We start from the raw sequence: 14,311 nt of genomic DNA, 5'->3' as shown, positions 1-14,311 counted from the left end.
AGATGAGGTTGAGTAAACTACCCCCATCGGCAAAGGTTCAGAAAACCTTAATGTTGAGGATAGTAGGCTAGACCACGACTGGGTACCGACCTAGGTGCGGAACCACGGCTGGGTGGTCAGTTTGATCAAATATGTTGGGGATTTTCGACCACTTGAGATACCGGGGAGGCCCAGTCAGAGCTAGGTTAACCTTCCTTTCGACCACCTTATACTGCATCTTAGACTCATACGTAGCGGATCCTCCAAAGATATGTGCTAAGTTCTGATCGGCCCCGCAGAACTTGGGCTCATCCTCATTAGCACCTAGCTTGGCTTGTTTGCTATTATAGTTAGCAATAGCGGCCTTGAGCTTCTCTTCAAGCTTCTTGTTGATGACTTGACACTCGTCAAAGTCGTGCTGGTTGGACCGATGAACGGGAAACCACTTCCCGCCACCATGGCTCTAACCCTTGTTGTCTCTAGTGTTGCGTGAATTGCTCCTATCGACCATGGCTATGGTCATGTCTGGACCCTTACGCTTGTCACCAGATTTGCTCTTCTCCCCCTGTTCTTTAAAGCTCTGGGCTTGTCTTTGACAGACTGAGGGTTTTTAGCTTGTGCTTGAGCTACAGTACGCTTCACAAACTTGTAAGCCAGCTCGAAGAGTTCTTTGATTGTCTGGATCTTCCGGGTAGCCAGCTTCCCAATCAGATCCCTATCCTTGACGCCTCTCTTGATAGCGATGATGACTGACCCATCGGAGATGTCCTTACACCTGTCGCTGAACCTCTGGATAAAGTCTCAAAGAGATTCTTCCTTGCCTTGGTTCAGCTGGTGGAGGTCATCTTCTGTTCTCGGGTGTTCAAACGTACCTTGGAAGTTGGCGATGAATCGAGCCTTCAACTCAGCCCATGATCGGATCGAGTATGGTGGTAGGTTCAACAACTAGGACCTTGCAGGTCCATCAAGGGTGGTTAGTAGGTAATTGGTTATTACCCTATTGTCACCGACAGCTGGTCAAATAACAATGGTGTAAATCTATAACCACTTATTGGGGTTGATCTTCCTGTTGTATTTATGGATCGGACTCACCTTGAACTTCTTGACCCATCGTATCGACCGGAGCTCGGGTGCAAAGGCTTCGTAGCCTCCGTCGAAGTCTCTAGGAGGAGATTAGGGAGGACTATCACGCCTATTCCTTCGAATAGGGGAGTCGCATTGACCATTCCATCCTGGAGATCTATGGTCGTTATAATGACGATCGTATTTACGACGTTCCTTACGACGGTTGTCAATCACTTCCCGTAAGTCGCGCCTGTTGTGAGGGATGCGGTTCCTCAAGTCTTCCTAGTTCCTACGCCCGTGGATGGGGCAATTACAGTTCGACTTGCAGAGCTATGCTCGAGCTCGACCACTTGAGCTTCCGGTTTGCGATCCCTCGACCCAAGGATGTCTACTTTCGTGGCTCCTCAAACCAGCACTTTGCTGGCTAGGGTGCCTAGAGTTTCTAGGGTTGTTTGCTCAAGTAGCCTGGACCTGAGCTGCATCAAGCAAAGTCTTCAACTGTTGACCATTGGGGTTAAAGGATTTGTTTGATCCAATTCGGGGAAGAATCTTAGAATCAAATGAGCACCCTGGATGTTGGCTTCTGGAGTACTGAAGATACCGTTATCAACGCTCGGCCTCGCTCTGTGATCGCTGTTCTGAGGGAGTTCATTCCTCGATTTTGGAGATGTTTTTGGTGAAGGCATCATCTGATCGAGAGGCGTCCCCACAACATTTCGTCATCAAATATTAGGGTTTACCTGATTATCCGTATTCCATCGATGATGAGTGGTATCAGGGGCATGCAAGGCTGCAGTCACAGATGTCCCTAGCGGCAACCCTCCGGCAACGTTGGTACCTTGGGTAGCAACTGTCGCTGTCGGATCCTCAGGGATTCCTACACCACTGTTTACCACAACGTTCGAATCTTCTATGTTCTACTCAGCAGGTGTGCCATCGGCTCTAGCCATGAACACGAATCGATCTGTTCGGTTGCTCTGGGCGTCAATGGATCCATCATCACCACTCTCGTGGCTTTCACCGTCGTTGTCAATGTCCATGAACTGAAGAACATTAGGCTTCTTGGTATCCCAGTTGAGGTGTCCCACCTGGCAGTATGTGTCCAATGGGCTAGACTTGATGATACCGATGTGGATTAGTCCACCTTGATGTCCCAGCGGTATGCCATACTTTCGAAGGTGATCTCAGAGCTAGCAGGAGGCGATGCGAAGATGACTGCCGCTGACTCAAAGGGATTGTAGAAGCCGGTGTCGAAGAATCCGATTCAGATGCGCACTCAAAACATGATCGATCTTGAAAAACAGGTGAAGGCCCCTACCTAGCGCGCCAACTGTCGAAGATTAGTGCCCAACAATATATCCGTAATTAAACTGGGGTACCTTCGAGATCAGAGATCGAGCAGGAAACAAGACACGTGATATATATAGGTTCAAGCCCTTGGTTAGAGTAATAACCTACGTCATGTGTGGATGTTGCTGTATATTGATTTTCTCGAGTATGATCGATGTGGTTAGACCTATTACAATGAAGAAGATTGGATCTAGACTAATCTAGATTTGAAGTCATCGAGTACCTTCGATTGCTAGGGTCTTGATCTAGCTTTTGTTGAGTTGCATAAGCGTAAATTATCTCATGATTCAAAGTCCTTTTCCTATGGACCAGGGTCCCCGCCTTATAAAGGAGTCTTAGTACTGTCTTAGTCCCGGTTGTAGTCGATAGGGAGTTCTTCATCTTGTCGACCAAAGCAAAACAGATGAATTCAATCTGGATACTAGTTGTACTCGAGTCGGTTAACTCGATCAAGACCTTTCTAGTATATGTCTTTCAAATCTCTAAGTGTATCGGGTCCCATAGATTCGGATCCATAATATTCGAAATTGTTAAGCATGTGTACGATATATCCTGTCAGTGTACGGTGTACTTCTTATGCATATATACCATATAGTTAGATATTTGATACCTATGCATTATAGAATTGAGAAACATAGATTGGAAATGTGATGAAGAACATTTTGAAAAGGAATTGAGTAGTTGGAAATACAAATATCTATTCACTGGTGGTAGATTGGTGATTACTAATTCTATTCCTAGCAATCTGCTAATGTTTATGCTTTTCTTCAAAAGGAGTTCTTAAGAAATTGTACTAATTAAGATCAAGATTCTTTTGACTGAGTGATAATTAAACATAAAAGGAAATACATGTGAGGTTAAAAATAAATGCTTGCTCAACAAATAGCTATTAAATGAGGATGTGGTATGACGGAAACTGCTAGCAATAAATATCTGGGAAGTAAATTTTAACCAAGTCTAAGGAAAGCAAAAAAAGATTATAACTTTTGGAAGGGTTTTATGATGGTCAAACATGAGTTTTAGAGATGCGGATCATTTTTAAATAGAGATGTGACCCAAATGAGGTTTTGGGATTATACTTTACTAGGTAATGAATAGTATCTAACTCTTTTCAATATTACTCCCTCCGGTAAAAAAAAAAGTATTATTTTAGTTATACGTAGTTAACTGTATTAAACTTTAGCTACAAATTACTTTTTATATATTAAATTTGATACTTGAAAATAACACAGATAGATTTATCTTTAAAAATATTTTTATAATAATATAATTTTACTATGTTTTATAAATATATTAAAAAAATTCTTTCAAACTTGAACTTGGATGAAACATCTGATAAATATGTATGAAGCCTCATCGAAATATGAATTCTCTGTGGAATTGCTGGCAACCTCCTATCCTGTTCCAACGGGATCCCGTTCTCGCGTTTTATTCTTATCCTTTTTTTTCTCTCAACAACCATAAAACTCAACTTTTATTTTATGGTTATGAACATCATCTTAAGTAAGTCTCTATCTCAACCATATAAAACACCAGTTATTTCTTGTACTATCTCTTCCCCACTCTTCTCTCATCTAATAAAATCATTAAAATTGAATAATTTATTCATTTCTACTATCCACTTTTGTTCTCCAATCTCATTGTCTCGTTACTGGCTACAGATATTAGACATGTTTTACTAATGAAAATAAATAAAAAATTATAAGAAAAATTAGCAGATAATCTCCTCTTTTTCGGATCACATCTAAAATCAAACTACGATATCGCTCATGACGTATTTGATCGGCAGCACTCTATGACGTATCTACATCTTCATACCTTAAATTTATGATTTATATTACTGTGTTCAATATTTATATTTTTTACAATATAGTAACACTTAGCTAAGTTAATTATTAAATCACTGCTAAATCCAAAGGTTTTCCCCCTCTCTCCTCCTCCCGCCTCTCTCTCTCACTCGAGTCAAACGGCCGGGTCTGCATGGCTCCGGCGTTTAGCGCCGGTGCTCACATCACCACATCTCCACAGCGTCACGCGCGGCGTGCAACCGACGCACCCCTCCCGGAGCCACTACCCATGCAGCCATGCACACCCACCGGCCACCGGTAAGGGAAGCCCGCTGTGCGGTGCGCTACGGGACAAGCGAGCAGCGCGTCCGCGCCCGTCCTCTCGCGAGCATGCGGCATGCCGTGCCAGGTAGCTCCGCGGTGGCGTTACCGCACCTCTACTGCCTGCCACCACCGCGAGCGCCGGTGCGCTCCCCCCTTCCGCAGTTTCGCATCGCCTCTCACTCTCTCTGTCGTCTCGCCCCGTCTCGTCGCCTCGGTCACCGCGCCCGAAGCAGCGCCGCCGCCTAGAGCGCCATGGGCGGGCCGAGAGGTTCCCTGGACATGGGGACGGTTAGGATGGTGGTGGGCCTCGTGGTCGCCGTCGCGGCGCTTCTTTCCCCCTCCGCGGCCGGGGATTTCGACGACGAAGGTACGTGCCGCGCCACCGTCTTCCTGCGCCCTCTGTCCCGGCGGCCGCGCCGAGTGGATTGGCCAAAGAAAATTCAGAGTCTCAGATCATGTTCTCACTCGTTTCTTGGTTCTTGCCACATTTGTTGTGCGTCGTCGTCATCGTCGTCGTGTGGTTTGCAGTGGAGGCGCTGGTGGCCATCAGGGCGGCGCTGCATGACCCGGGCAACGTGCTCAGTGACTGGGACGCCGCCAGGTCCGGCGACAACCCGTGCCACTGGCGCATGGTCACCTGCATCTGCCGCCATGTTTACGAGCTGTATGCTCGATCTCCTTTTCCTCTGAATGCTGCTGTGCTACCATGGTAATCAGTTTGGAGCCTGCCCTGGGCTCATGGCTGATAACTTGCGTTTACTGTTTGTAGGTCTCTGGTGCACCAGAACCTCTCCGGCACGCTGTCGCCGGCGATCGGGAAACTCAGGACGCTGCGATATCTGTAAGGCTTGATTGACAATTCCTCTGTTGGTCCTGTTTCGGATGTGGGGATTTCATGGGATCCTTTTTCAGATATGGAAAGGGGAATCCTATAGCTCGCTCGAGTGTTCCAACACTCGATTTCCGGTGGGATGTGGGGATTTCACGGGCGGTGGCAGGGTCGGGGCGGGGGCGACGATGACGGCGGAGGTGAGGAGGCTGTCTCGGCAGGGTAGGGTCTCTCCGGAGAGCCGCCGGCGCCGTGGTAGGGCGGGGGTGGGTGTGGGAAGAAGAACAGGAGGCAGCCGGTGCCACCGTCGAGGTTGAAGAAGAATGATGGGCCGTTGAATCCCCATCCAACGGCCACAAAAATCGGGTGCCCTATAGACAGCCCCTAATGGAAAACATGTTCCACCCTCTATATCTTTCGATGCACCTGGATGAGATGTTCTATTCCTTGCAAAATTCCTATGAAATTTCTATGTTATCCTATATTATAAACTCGATCCAAGGGAAAAGACATCTCAAAAGTATTATATTAAAGTTGAGAAAAGCTCTCGAAAGTCAGCTATAATCCGCACGTTATCGATGAGCAACCGTGTCATCACGGGAAACACACAGCGAGAGAACTTTTTTTTTCGAGAACCAAGATTTGAGCTCTAATTAGTAGCCTCACACCTGGAGCTGTTATCACCGTGTTATTCGCACGTTCTCGTCCTTTATTATAAACACAACTGTAATTTCGCAGTAGGAGCATTTGAGTGTGAGCAGCAGGATGGTTTCTTGGAATAGATTGATCTGAGGAGGCGAGGAGTTTGGTCTGATATTTTTTAGCTGAATCTTGTCTGAATTTTTCGCAGGTCTTTATCCCACAATGCAATTTCTGGCCCTATCCCCGACACCATAGGCAGGATGCAGTTGCTACAAAGACTTGACCTGTCAAAAAACCAGTTCACTGGAAGCATTCCAAGTTCACTGGGTGATCTGGTGAACCTCCAATATTTGTAAGACTACTTTTCCTGATCGCCAGCATTCAAACATATCGCGGTTGTGTACAATCTTGAGCCTTAACTTTGATTGAGTCACATGATTTATTCATTTATTTTGCTTGCCCCTCTCCTCCAGGAAATTGAACAATAACAGCTTATCTGGACCTATACCTGATTCACTAGCCACCTCTCTCAAGATCTTCAGAATGTATTTTCTTCTGTCAATCTTCATTTTTTGTCACTGTTGCATTGTTCTTTTGATTTGTTCCATTGTCAATGAGCTTGAACTTACCCATTTCACAGGGATATTTCCTTCAACAACCTGAGCGGCCACCGGCCAATTTTTCGCGCGTGGAATAATGTCTTGTAAGTGATTTAAAGTTCAGATTTTTCTTGTACCAACTGAATGTTCCATCCTGACTCAACATGAGCTCTCAGGGTAAAGCTAATTCTAAATGGTTTTCCTTCTTTCTTTTTACTTACTCTGTCATATCTGAACAGCCTTGATGGAAATCCATTGCTAAATGGTATGAACTATGGAGGAAGCGAACCTGGTGTGGGAAACCCTCTTTATGGAGAAAGCTGCTCTTCTGCGATAGCGGAACCGCTTGATCTCCCCGTACTGAAGCCGACGAATAGGGCAGGTAACATATTGTTCAATTTTGGACGATTTCAGTTCTATTGTAGGAAATTTGGGCATCCATATTTGTCATGCCTGGATATGCTCGTCACAATTTGTTTTTTCTCCAGACAATTCAGAGGTCATGGATGAAAGCATTCGTATCCTTAGCATCCTTGTACTATGTTTAGCAATTGTTTGCTCAGTGATCGCCCTCATTACTGGAGCTGTCATACTATTTTGCCATTGGCGTCGGCGTCAGCAGGTCTTCGCAGTTACAGATGGTAATACTCTTTCAATAGCTATATCTATGTTTCTGTTTAACTTTGAGAAAATCGATCTGGAAAGGGATTAACAGGTTCATGTCTTACATTGCAGATATTCATTCATCGGCTATAAGTGTTACTGACTCTGGGATATCCCAGCTCTCTTTTTTTACCATGTTTATCCTTCCATAGGAAACTTGATTAAACATAAAGATATTGAGCCCATTCAAGAGAAGTGGGGCATTCTGTTGAGTAACTATATATTTTAGACTTTTTTGTTGGATTCCTCTCTTGTTTGTGACATTAACTTTCGTAAAGATTGTATCAAACAATCTTCATTTTTTTTTGCTAAATATATATCTTGTTACCCACAATTTTAAAAGTTTTATGAATGATACATGGCCCTCAGGCCAAGAGCTTTGAGTTTCGAGTAGTGAGCATGTCAGGCCACGGAGGAGAGGGGGAGAGAGGGAGAACCAAGGGGCGAGGAGGAAGGGAGAGAGAGAAACCAAAAACCAAATATTGGTCCCACCATGAGACGGGGAAGCTCCTAAAGACAATAGAGAGAGAATGCGAGAGAGATAGATAGGTAGAGAGAGAGAGAGAGAGAGATTGCTTTTGTGGACAAGGATCGCACACGCCTAATCAAGGTTGGTGTGTGTCTTATATTGCTGGCAATATCGTAGTTGGCGAATCGGCTGAATTATCCAGAATCAGTTCATATTACAATTGAATTACAACAATCAAGGAGATAACTATAGAAAGCTACTACAACTAATAAGAAAGATCATCAGAAGAGATAATATGCTTTATCTCTAACAACCGCCCGCAGTCGCATCACAAGGTTCCCGAATGAAAAGATTGGAACGAAACTCTGTGAAAGGCGATGACAAGCCCTTGGTAATGTCATCAGCGATTGGTGAGATGAAGGCACATGACGAACTCAAACTTGCTCAAGAGAAACCTTCTCACGAACAAAACGGATGTCAATCTTGATATGTTTTGTTCGTCGATGTTGAATTGGGTTCATCAACATGTGGACCATGAAAAAGTTCACTACTATAGAACACCACATCAGTGATGTCATATCACATACGGAAAACAAAAACCGACTGTGACAACAATATCACAGACGGCTGCCAAGTACACCCGTCTGCTGTTAGGTCGAAGCTAAAAAGTCATAGTTATGACAACACATGGCAGACGGCTCTAATTCGCAACTGTCCGCGTTATATATCAAGACGAATGAATACAAGGAATGTCTGTATTAAAATGCACGTTAGTGACATCAACAAACTTTAGGCTTGCCTTGTATATCTTTTTGGGTGCACAAACCTAGCCTTAAGCTTGGCCATCGTGCAACATCGGAGATATCGATTTGGTCGTGGACCATGTATTCCAAATCATCTTAGGCGAAAGGATATGTCTCTATTTATCCAAGAGATGGAAGGGCAGAGCTTCCTAGCTAATTGTAAACATGACTTTAGCCTGCCTCAATTCTACTACTGGGAGGCAAAAAGTCGTGACGTAACTCAATTTTAGGATTGAAAAAAAATTATGGTTGCATTTTTATTATGGGTTTTCTATTCAACATGTTTGGTCCTTCATTCTCAACTTTGTGAACTACAATTGCTACAATTGTATTTCTAGTCTTATCAATTTTATGACTGTACTTGGGCAAAACTATTTAGTCGTAGAGACTTATGTTAGTAGAGTCATACTATGATTGTGGTTCAAAGTTTTCATACTTTTAAAGATTGTTATATTCTAGTTATAAATATTGAACAATTTAGGGAAAAGTTAATTGATTACAATAGAGTCTAATATTTTACTATATATTTTTGCTTAATAGTGTTATAAATTAATCACAAGAGAAACATGCATATTACTAAACAAAACAACATGAAGTAATAATACAAAATATTGTTGCCTACACAAAATTTTGATGGACGAAACTATATTACCTAACTTATATAACACATGGATTTCTGTTTGGTTTTACATCCTATTAGCCTATTAGCAATATTTCCTTTTTTGGAAAAGGGCAAGACTTCATATTTTTTGTATTTCCTTTAAAATTTGAACGAGTACATGTCCCCGACCTTAGACCCTAGAAGTTGGGTAGACGACGTGAGTGGAATGAGTTGTGAGGTGGCGTGGTGACACCAATTACCGGTGGACGCAGTTCGTGTGAAGGAGTGACTGCTGATGATTCAAAATTTTGAGTTATGTTTTGGGGTTGATGGGTTGGAGGGCCACCGATGCTAGAGCTGGTCAGCCATAGGGGCTCGAAAGGACACCAAGGAGGCTGGGGAGAAGACTATCAAGGCATCTCAAGGGTTTGAAGATGAGGGAGCGCATAGTCGAAAGAATTGTGATCAGGGTTGGTGTTGGCCGCTGCAAAGAAGGGTCTTGGGTGGGACTAGGGTGGTGGCGGCATTGATATTGTGGGAGGAAGGGGGATGGAGCATAAGTAAGGGGAGGGATCTAGAGTCATTGGATATTTAATCTAACAGCTCATACATACCATGTTGGATTCCATGGGAACGAATTCCGGTTTGCATATTTATGCATAAAGTTTAAGCTCTAGGATACTATTATTTTATTCCATCGTCCTATTCTATTAGGGCAATGAGGGTCATACCTAGCGTCCTGATTTTGACCACCATGTTTATATGCTTGCCATTCAGAAAAAATATATTTTAGTCTTATGAGCATTACATTAACAACTCCATGAGGTAGTTTTGGGTTCTTGCACACTATGTGTGCCATTTCTACTCATGTCATGGTTGCCTTTTTTATATATCTTTTGTTTAGTTTCCTATTATCCTTTATTGTCCATTTCATTTTCTGTTTTGAATTCCTTCCTATAATGATGCAATGTTCATAGTGTTGCCAAACAACTTATGGTACGGTGCAGTTCATGGTTATGATTTCCCATTTAGTTTTGTCATTGTGCTTGTGTTTTATTACTCTGTAGATGCATTTATTATGTTAATTTTACTTTTGAGCACTCTTATACCTAATCATTAATAGATTATATACATGATTACATTTTCAGCTCAAAATGGCCCAGAAATTCGTTTTGGTCATTTGAAGGAGTACAAGTTTGAGGAGATCCGAAAGGCTACCAATAACTTCAGCCCAAGGAACATTTTGGGAGAGGGGGGATATGGAATAGTATACAAGGGTTGTTTGTCTGATGCCACGATTGTTGCTGTTAAAAGACTCAAGGATCATGTTTTGGTTGTCGAGGATGATCAATTCCATACAGAGGTTGAAGTGATTAGTTTGGTTGTTCATCGCAATCTCCTTCATCTTATTGGGTTCTGCACTACAAATGATGAAAGGATCCTTGTGTATCCTTACATGCCAAATGGAACTGTTGCTTCTAAATTGCAAGGTTAGTATCATGCTCATATATCATGTGTACGGTTGCACCCTCATGCGGGGTATGTCATGAGGTTAAAAATGTAGAAATAATTCTTTTCAGTAATCATATCATGAGAAGCTTTTGAAATCTCCCTTCAGTGTAGGTCTTTACTTGTCATTTAGGATATTGACATAGTCTCTAGAGCATACCTCTTATCATTATGTTTCTTCAAAAACTGTATGGTAGCAATATTATTAAAATTTTTAATGTTACAAATGTACATTTGATACTAAATCTTTAAAATAGTTACCATATGACAAGTACTACATTAGTAGTCGAACCTCTAAAAAGTTGTCCGCATCATTCTAGGACGACATGCATTTTTAACTGGAGGTAGTACATAAAGATAATGTCTTATCACGAAGCTCATGCATGTTAAATATGTTGTCATTGACTGGACATGATTCATTTAAACTGAGCCCATTCTGTTCAATTTCATTGGCCGATTATCTTGGATGGCTAAAAAGTATCTTTGTAGTGTGTTTAATTTAATGGCTACTGTGTGTCTATTCTTAAACCATCCACTCTATTCATTGTGTCATATGGACTCATAAATCTAATATATGGTATTATATTAGCGAAAAAGCAACCGGATGAGCATAACATATGTATGTTCTTAATTGCAACCATTTAGTTCAAATCATTGTAGACACTATATTCTGATGTTTTTCGTTTCAGATTTACTACGTTTCAATCGATTGAAATCATAGCTTTATTTCACTCGACGTGTTATCCGTCCGATCGTGCGTCTGTCTTTTGATTTATACTCAGTTAGGGGTTTTTGTCTGTCATGCACCACGAAATTGTATGTATCCCTACTATAGAAAAATATTATTCACTTATGATTCAGTTTTTGGTCAGTCGTTAGATCTTCATCTAACGGTTGCTATTGTCGAGTGAAATGACATTTGTTTTCACTCGGTTGAAAATTAGTAACTCCCTTTTCTTTTTTACAAATATAAATCAAACTAACTGGTTCTCCTTTACTTTGTCAGAACGTGTCAATGCGAAACCAGCCTTAGACTGGCCAAGGAGAAAGAGGATAGCACTTGGTGCGGCACGGGGCCTGCTCTATTTGCATGAGCAATGTGATCCTAAGATAATCCATCGTGATATAAAAGCTTCCAACATTCTTCTTGACGAATATCTTGAAGCAGTTGTTGCGGATTTTGGATTAGCAAAACTTTTGGATCATGGAGAGTCTCATGTTGTCACAGTAGTGCGTGGGACAATCGGGCGCATACCACCTGAGTCTTTGATGACTGGCCACGCGTCTGAGAAGTCTGATGTTTTTGGCTTTGGACTCTTGTTGATCGAGTTGGTCACTGGTCGAGAGACGCTGGAGCTTCGTGAGAATGAGTATAAGAATGGAGGAATTCTTGATTGGGTAAATATTCCATCTTGTGTTTCTCAAGTTCAATTTCATCTTGTTTCTATTTTTTAAGAAGTCGCTATTTCATTTAGCTCACTCTCATAAGAAAGGTTTGGATCTGTATGGGGTCATAACTAGTATATATATGGGCATGTTAAAGGCATTTGATGATAAACGGTTAATGTGCGTGCATAAGATGATGTTGAAGCAATTAGTTGGAAGAAAAATCAGGAGTAGTTTATTTAGTTAACATTTAACTATCTACATTTTGTGGTTAGTGCTATGTACCTGATTGCCTCCTAATACTACACTTATTTGGTTGTACTTACGCCAGCAGAGCATAGAACCAATGTTATATAAGATAATACACCATCTGAACTTACTGTAATCTGAATTTACATTTAGAACGAATGGGATTTAATCTTAAATCTCTTGAGGGGAAAAACGATCCATGACTGTTTTATATCGTTGGCGTACAATTAGAAATCCAAAAATGCCGAGAATTGTGGGGTTTAAGTTTAAAACATATCATGCATTTCCCAACAATCTGATTTAATCTCTAACTAAGGTATAAAATAAGTAAATCTCTGCTTGTTTACCAAAGAGCGTCAACATGTAACTTGACTCTAGAAAATAAGCAACTCCAGAATTCATATTAAAAGTTTAGCAATGCATATACCTTGGAATGCTACCTTTCTATTGACAGGACATTCAAGCCGTCACTCAAACATAGTTTTCCATACGTGTTTCTCAGACCTTGGCCAGGAGCACTAATCTGGCTGATTTCCGGTCCAACCCCGGCCATAATTTATTTTTCTCCCATTTTCCTTTCTAACTTTCAGGAATTTAACTGCCGGTAATATCTACAGTGAAACAAAAATTCAGAAAAACAAACTGTAACTGTAATCTATTGCTACCTGTTTTCATTCCACCTCGGCAGTAACCGAGCGATTACAACTAGGATATGGAACCCTCCTGCGTTCAAGAGTTTCAGATTTTTTTTTTGCCATTATGTTTCTTGACTTGTTTCAATTGCCATGAACTGCCATTCTCACACAGGTGCGCATTCATCAATCTTGTTCCAGGCCAAGGAACTTCTCGAACAAAATCAGCTAAGCTCGTTTGTCGACAGGAAGCTAGGAAACAGCTATGACAGTGCCGAATTGCAGGAAATGGTTCAGATAGCGTTGCTCTGCACAATGTACAACCCTGACCATCGCCCCAGGATGTCTGAAGTTATTAGGATGCTGGAAGGAGGAGATGGAGTTGCAGAGAAATGGGAGGCCTTGAAAAATGTCGAGGAACTTAACCCCGATTCCCCGGGGTATCTGTTCCCTGATATATTAGATTATGATGCAGATCGGAGCAATTCAATTGAGTTGCAAGCTATTGAGCTCTCATGGCCAAGGTGATCTGACAACCGTTTGTCATGTGTTCATGTAAATATCAGTTTCGGAGCCCCAATATGGGAAGATGAAGAAAGAGAAGGATATTTCAGACTTTCAGTTTAAGTAGAGTGTCATGTTTATTATATCTGCTCATGACCTCTCTGAAAAAATACATGTTCAAGTGAACCCCTCATTACTGAACATCAGTCGGTGGCAGAATTAAATGAAATAGAATATATAGACGATGGTATTATGCTTTGATCTGCGATCTATTCTCCCCTCTATATTCACCATGTAGATATTCTATTATCCTAAAAAAGTCATCTTTTGTTGTCATTGCTAGGTTTTTTTTTTTTTATGTCAGAGGCGTCAACCGTCATATTTTGGCCCAGTTCTTTTTTTTTTATCTCATCATCTAAAAGAACAAGTTTCATGGCGATTAGTTTCTGAGTAACAAAATTGGCCCAGCGCTGAAAATTTGATTGCGAATAAAGCACCCCTACCTTCTCATAAACGTTCAACTTCTTTCTTCCATCAAAGGACTACAGGGCCCTGGTCTCATTTTGAGCCTGTAGATAACAGTAAGTAAACCCATCCATGTGAATATTTTACTAGCCACTATTAACAGCTAAATATCATGATAGAAAATGCATACTATACCAGAAGAAGTACAATATCTGAACCTGCACATTTCTGTAAGCCTTACCAAGCTAGCCGCTTCAGATTCTACCTTTGTCTCTGTCTGCTGACCTGCAAGATCAAGTACCCTGTTGAATCAGAAGCATCAGAGAGTGAAGAGCCATGAACCATGTCGCCTCACCACTAAAGCTACGCCCCTGCATCATCTTATGCATCTACCTGCAAGCTGCAGCTTAGCTCCGCCTACATATGTGACGCATCAGAATTCAGAGAGCAGTGAG

General features: G+C 41.9%; 1 protein-coding gene across 1 annotated transcript; it reads left to right on the top strand.

Annotated features, from left to right (window-relative positions):
* Positions 1–4,757: 4,757 nt before the first annotated feature.
* Positions 4,758–13,415, top strand: LOC133885091 (protein NSP-INTERACTING KINASE 3-like). The gene is made up of 10 exons (XM_062324728.1): positions 4,758–4,872; positions 5,034–5,169; positions 5,275–5,346; positions 6,185–6,328; positions 6,450–6,521; positions 6,617–6,679; positions 6,815–6,957; positions 10,260–10,601; positions 11,627–12,018; positions 13,089–13,415. Exons 1-10 carry the CDS (start codon positions 4,758–4,760, stop codon positions 13,413–13,415), a joined length of 1,806 nt encoding a protein of 601 aa, XP_062180712.1.
* The last annotated feature ends 896 nt before the right edge of the window (positions 13,416–14,311 follow it).

The sequence above is a fragment of the Phragmites australis genome, chromosome 11, assembly GCF_958298935.1.
Source record: "Phragmites australis chromosome 11, lpPhrAust1.1, whole genome shotgun sequence".
NCBI lineage: Eukaryota > Viridiplantae > Streptophyta > Magnoliopsida > Poales > Poaceae > Phragmites > Phragmites australis.
The sequence above is the reverse complement of the archived record's forward strand: the minus strand, read 5'-3'. Positions and strand labels throughout refer to the sequence as shown.

Bases quoted from the DNA above. Each gene is read 5' to 3' on its own strand.
- LOC133885091 (XM_062324728.1), top strand. From the start codon at position 4,758: ATGGGCGGGCCGAGAGGTTCCCTGGACATGGGGACGGTTAGGATGGTG. The intron at 6,958-10,259 runs GTAACATATTGT...TTACATTTTCAG, and splicing joins GAAGCCGACGAATAGGGCAG to CTCAAAATGGCCCAGAAATT. The intron at 12,019-13,088 runs GTAAATATTCCA...ATCTTGTTCCAG, and splicing joins ATGGAGGAATTCTTGATTGG to GCCAAGGAACTTCTCGAACA.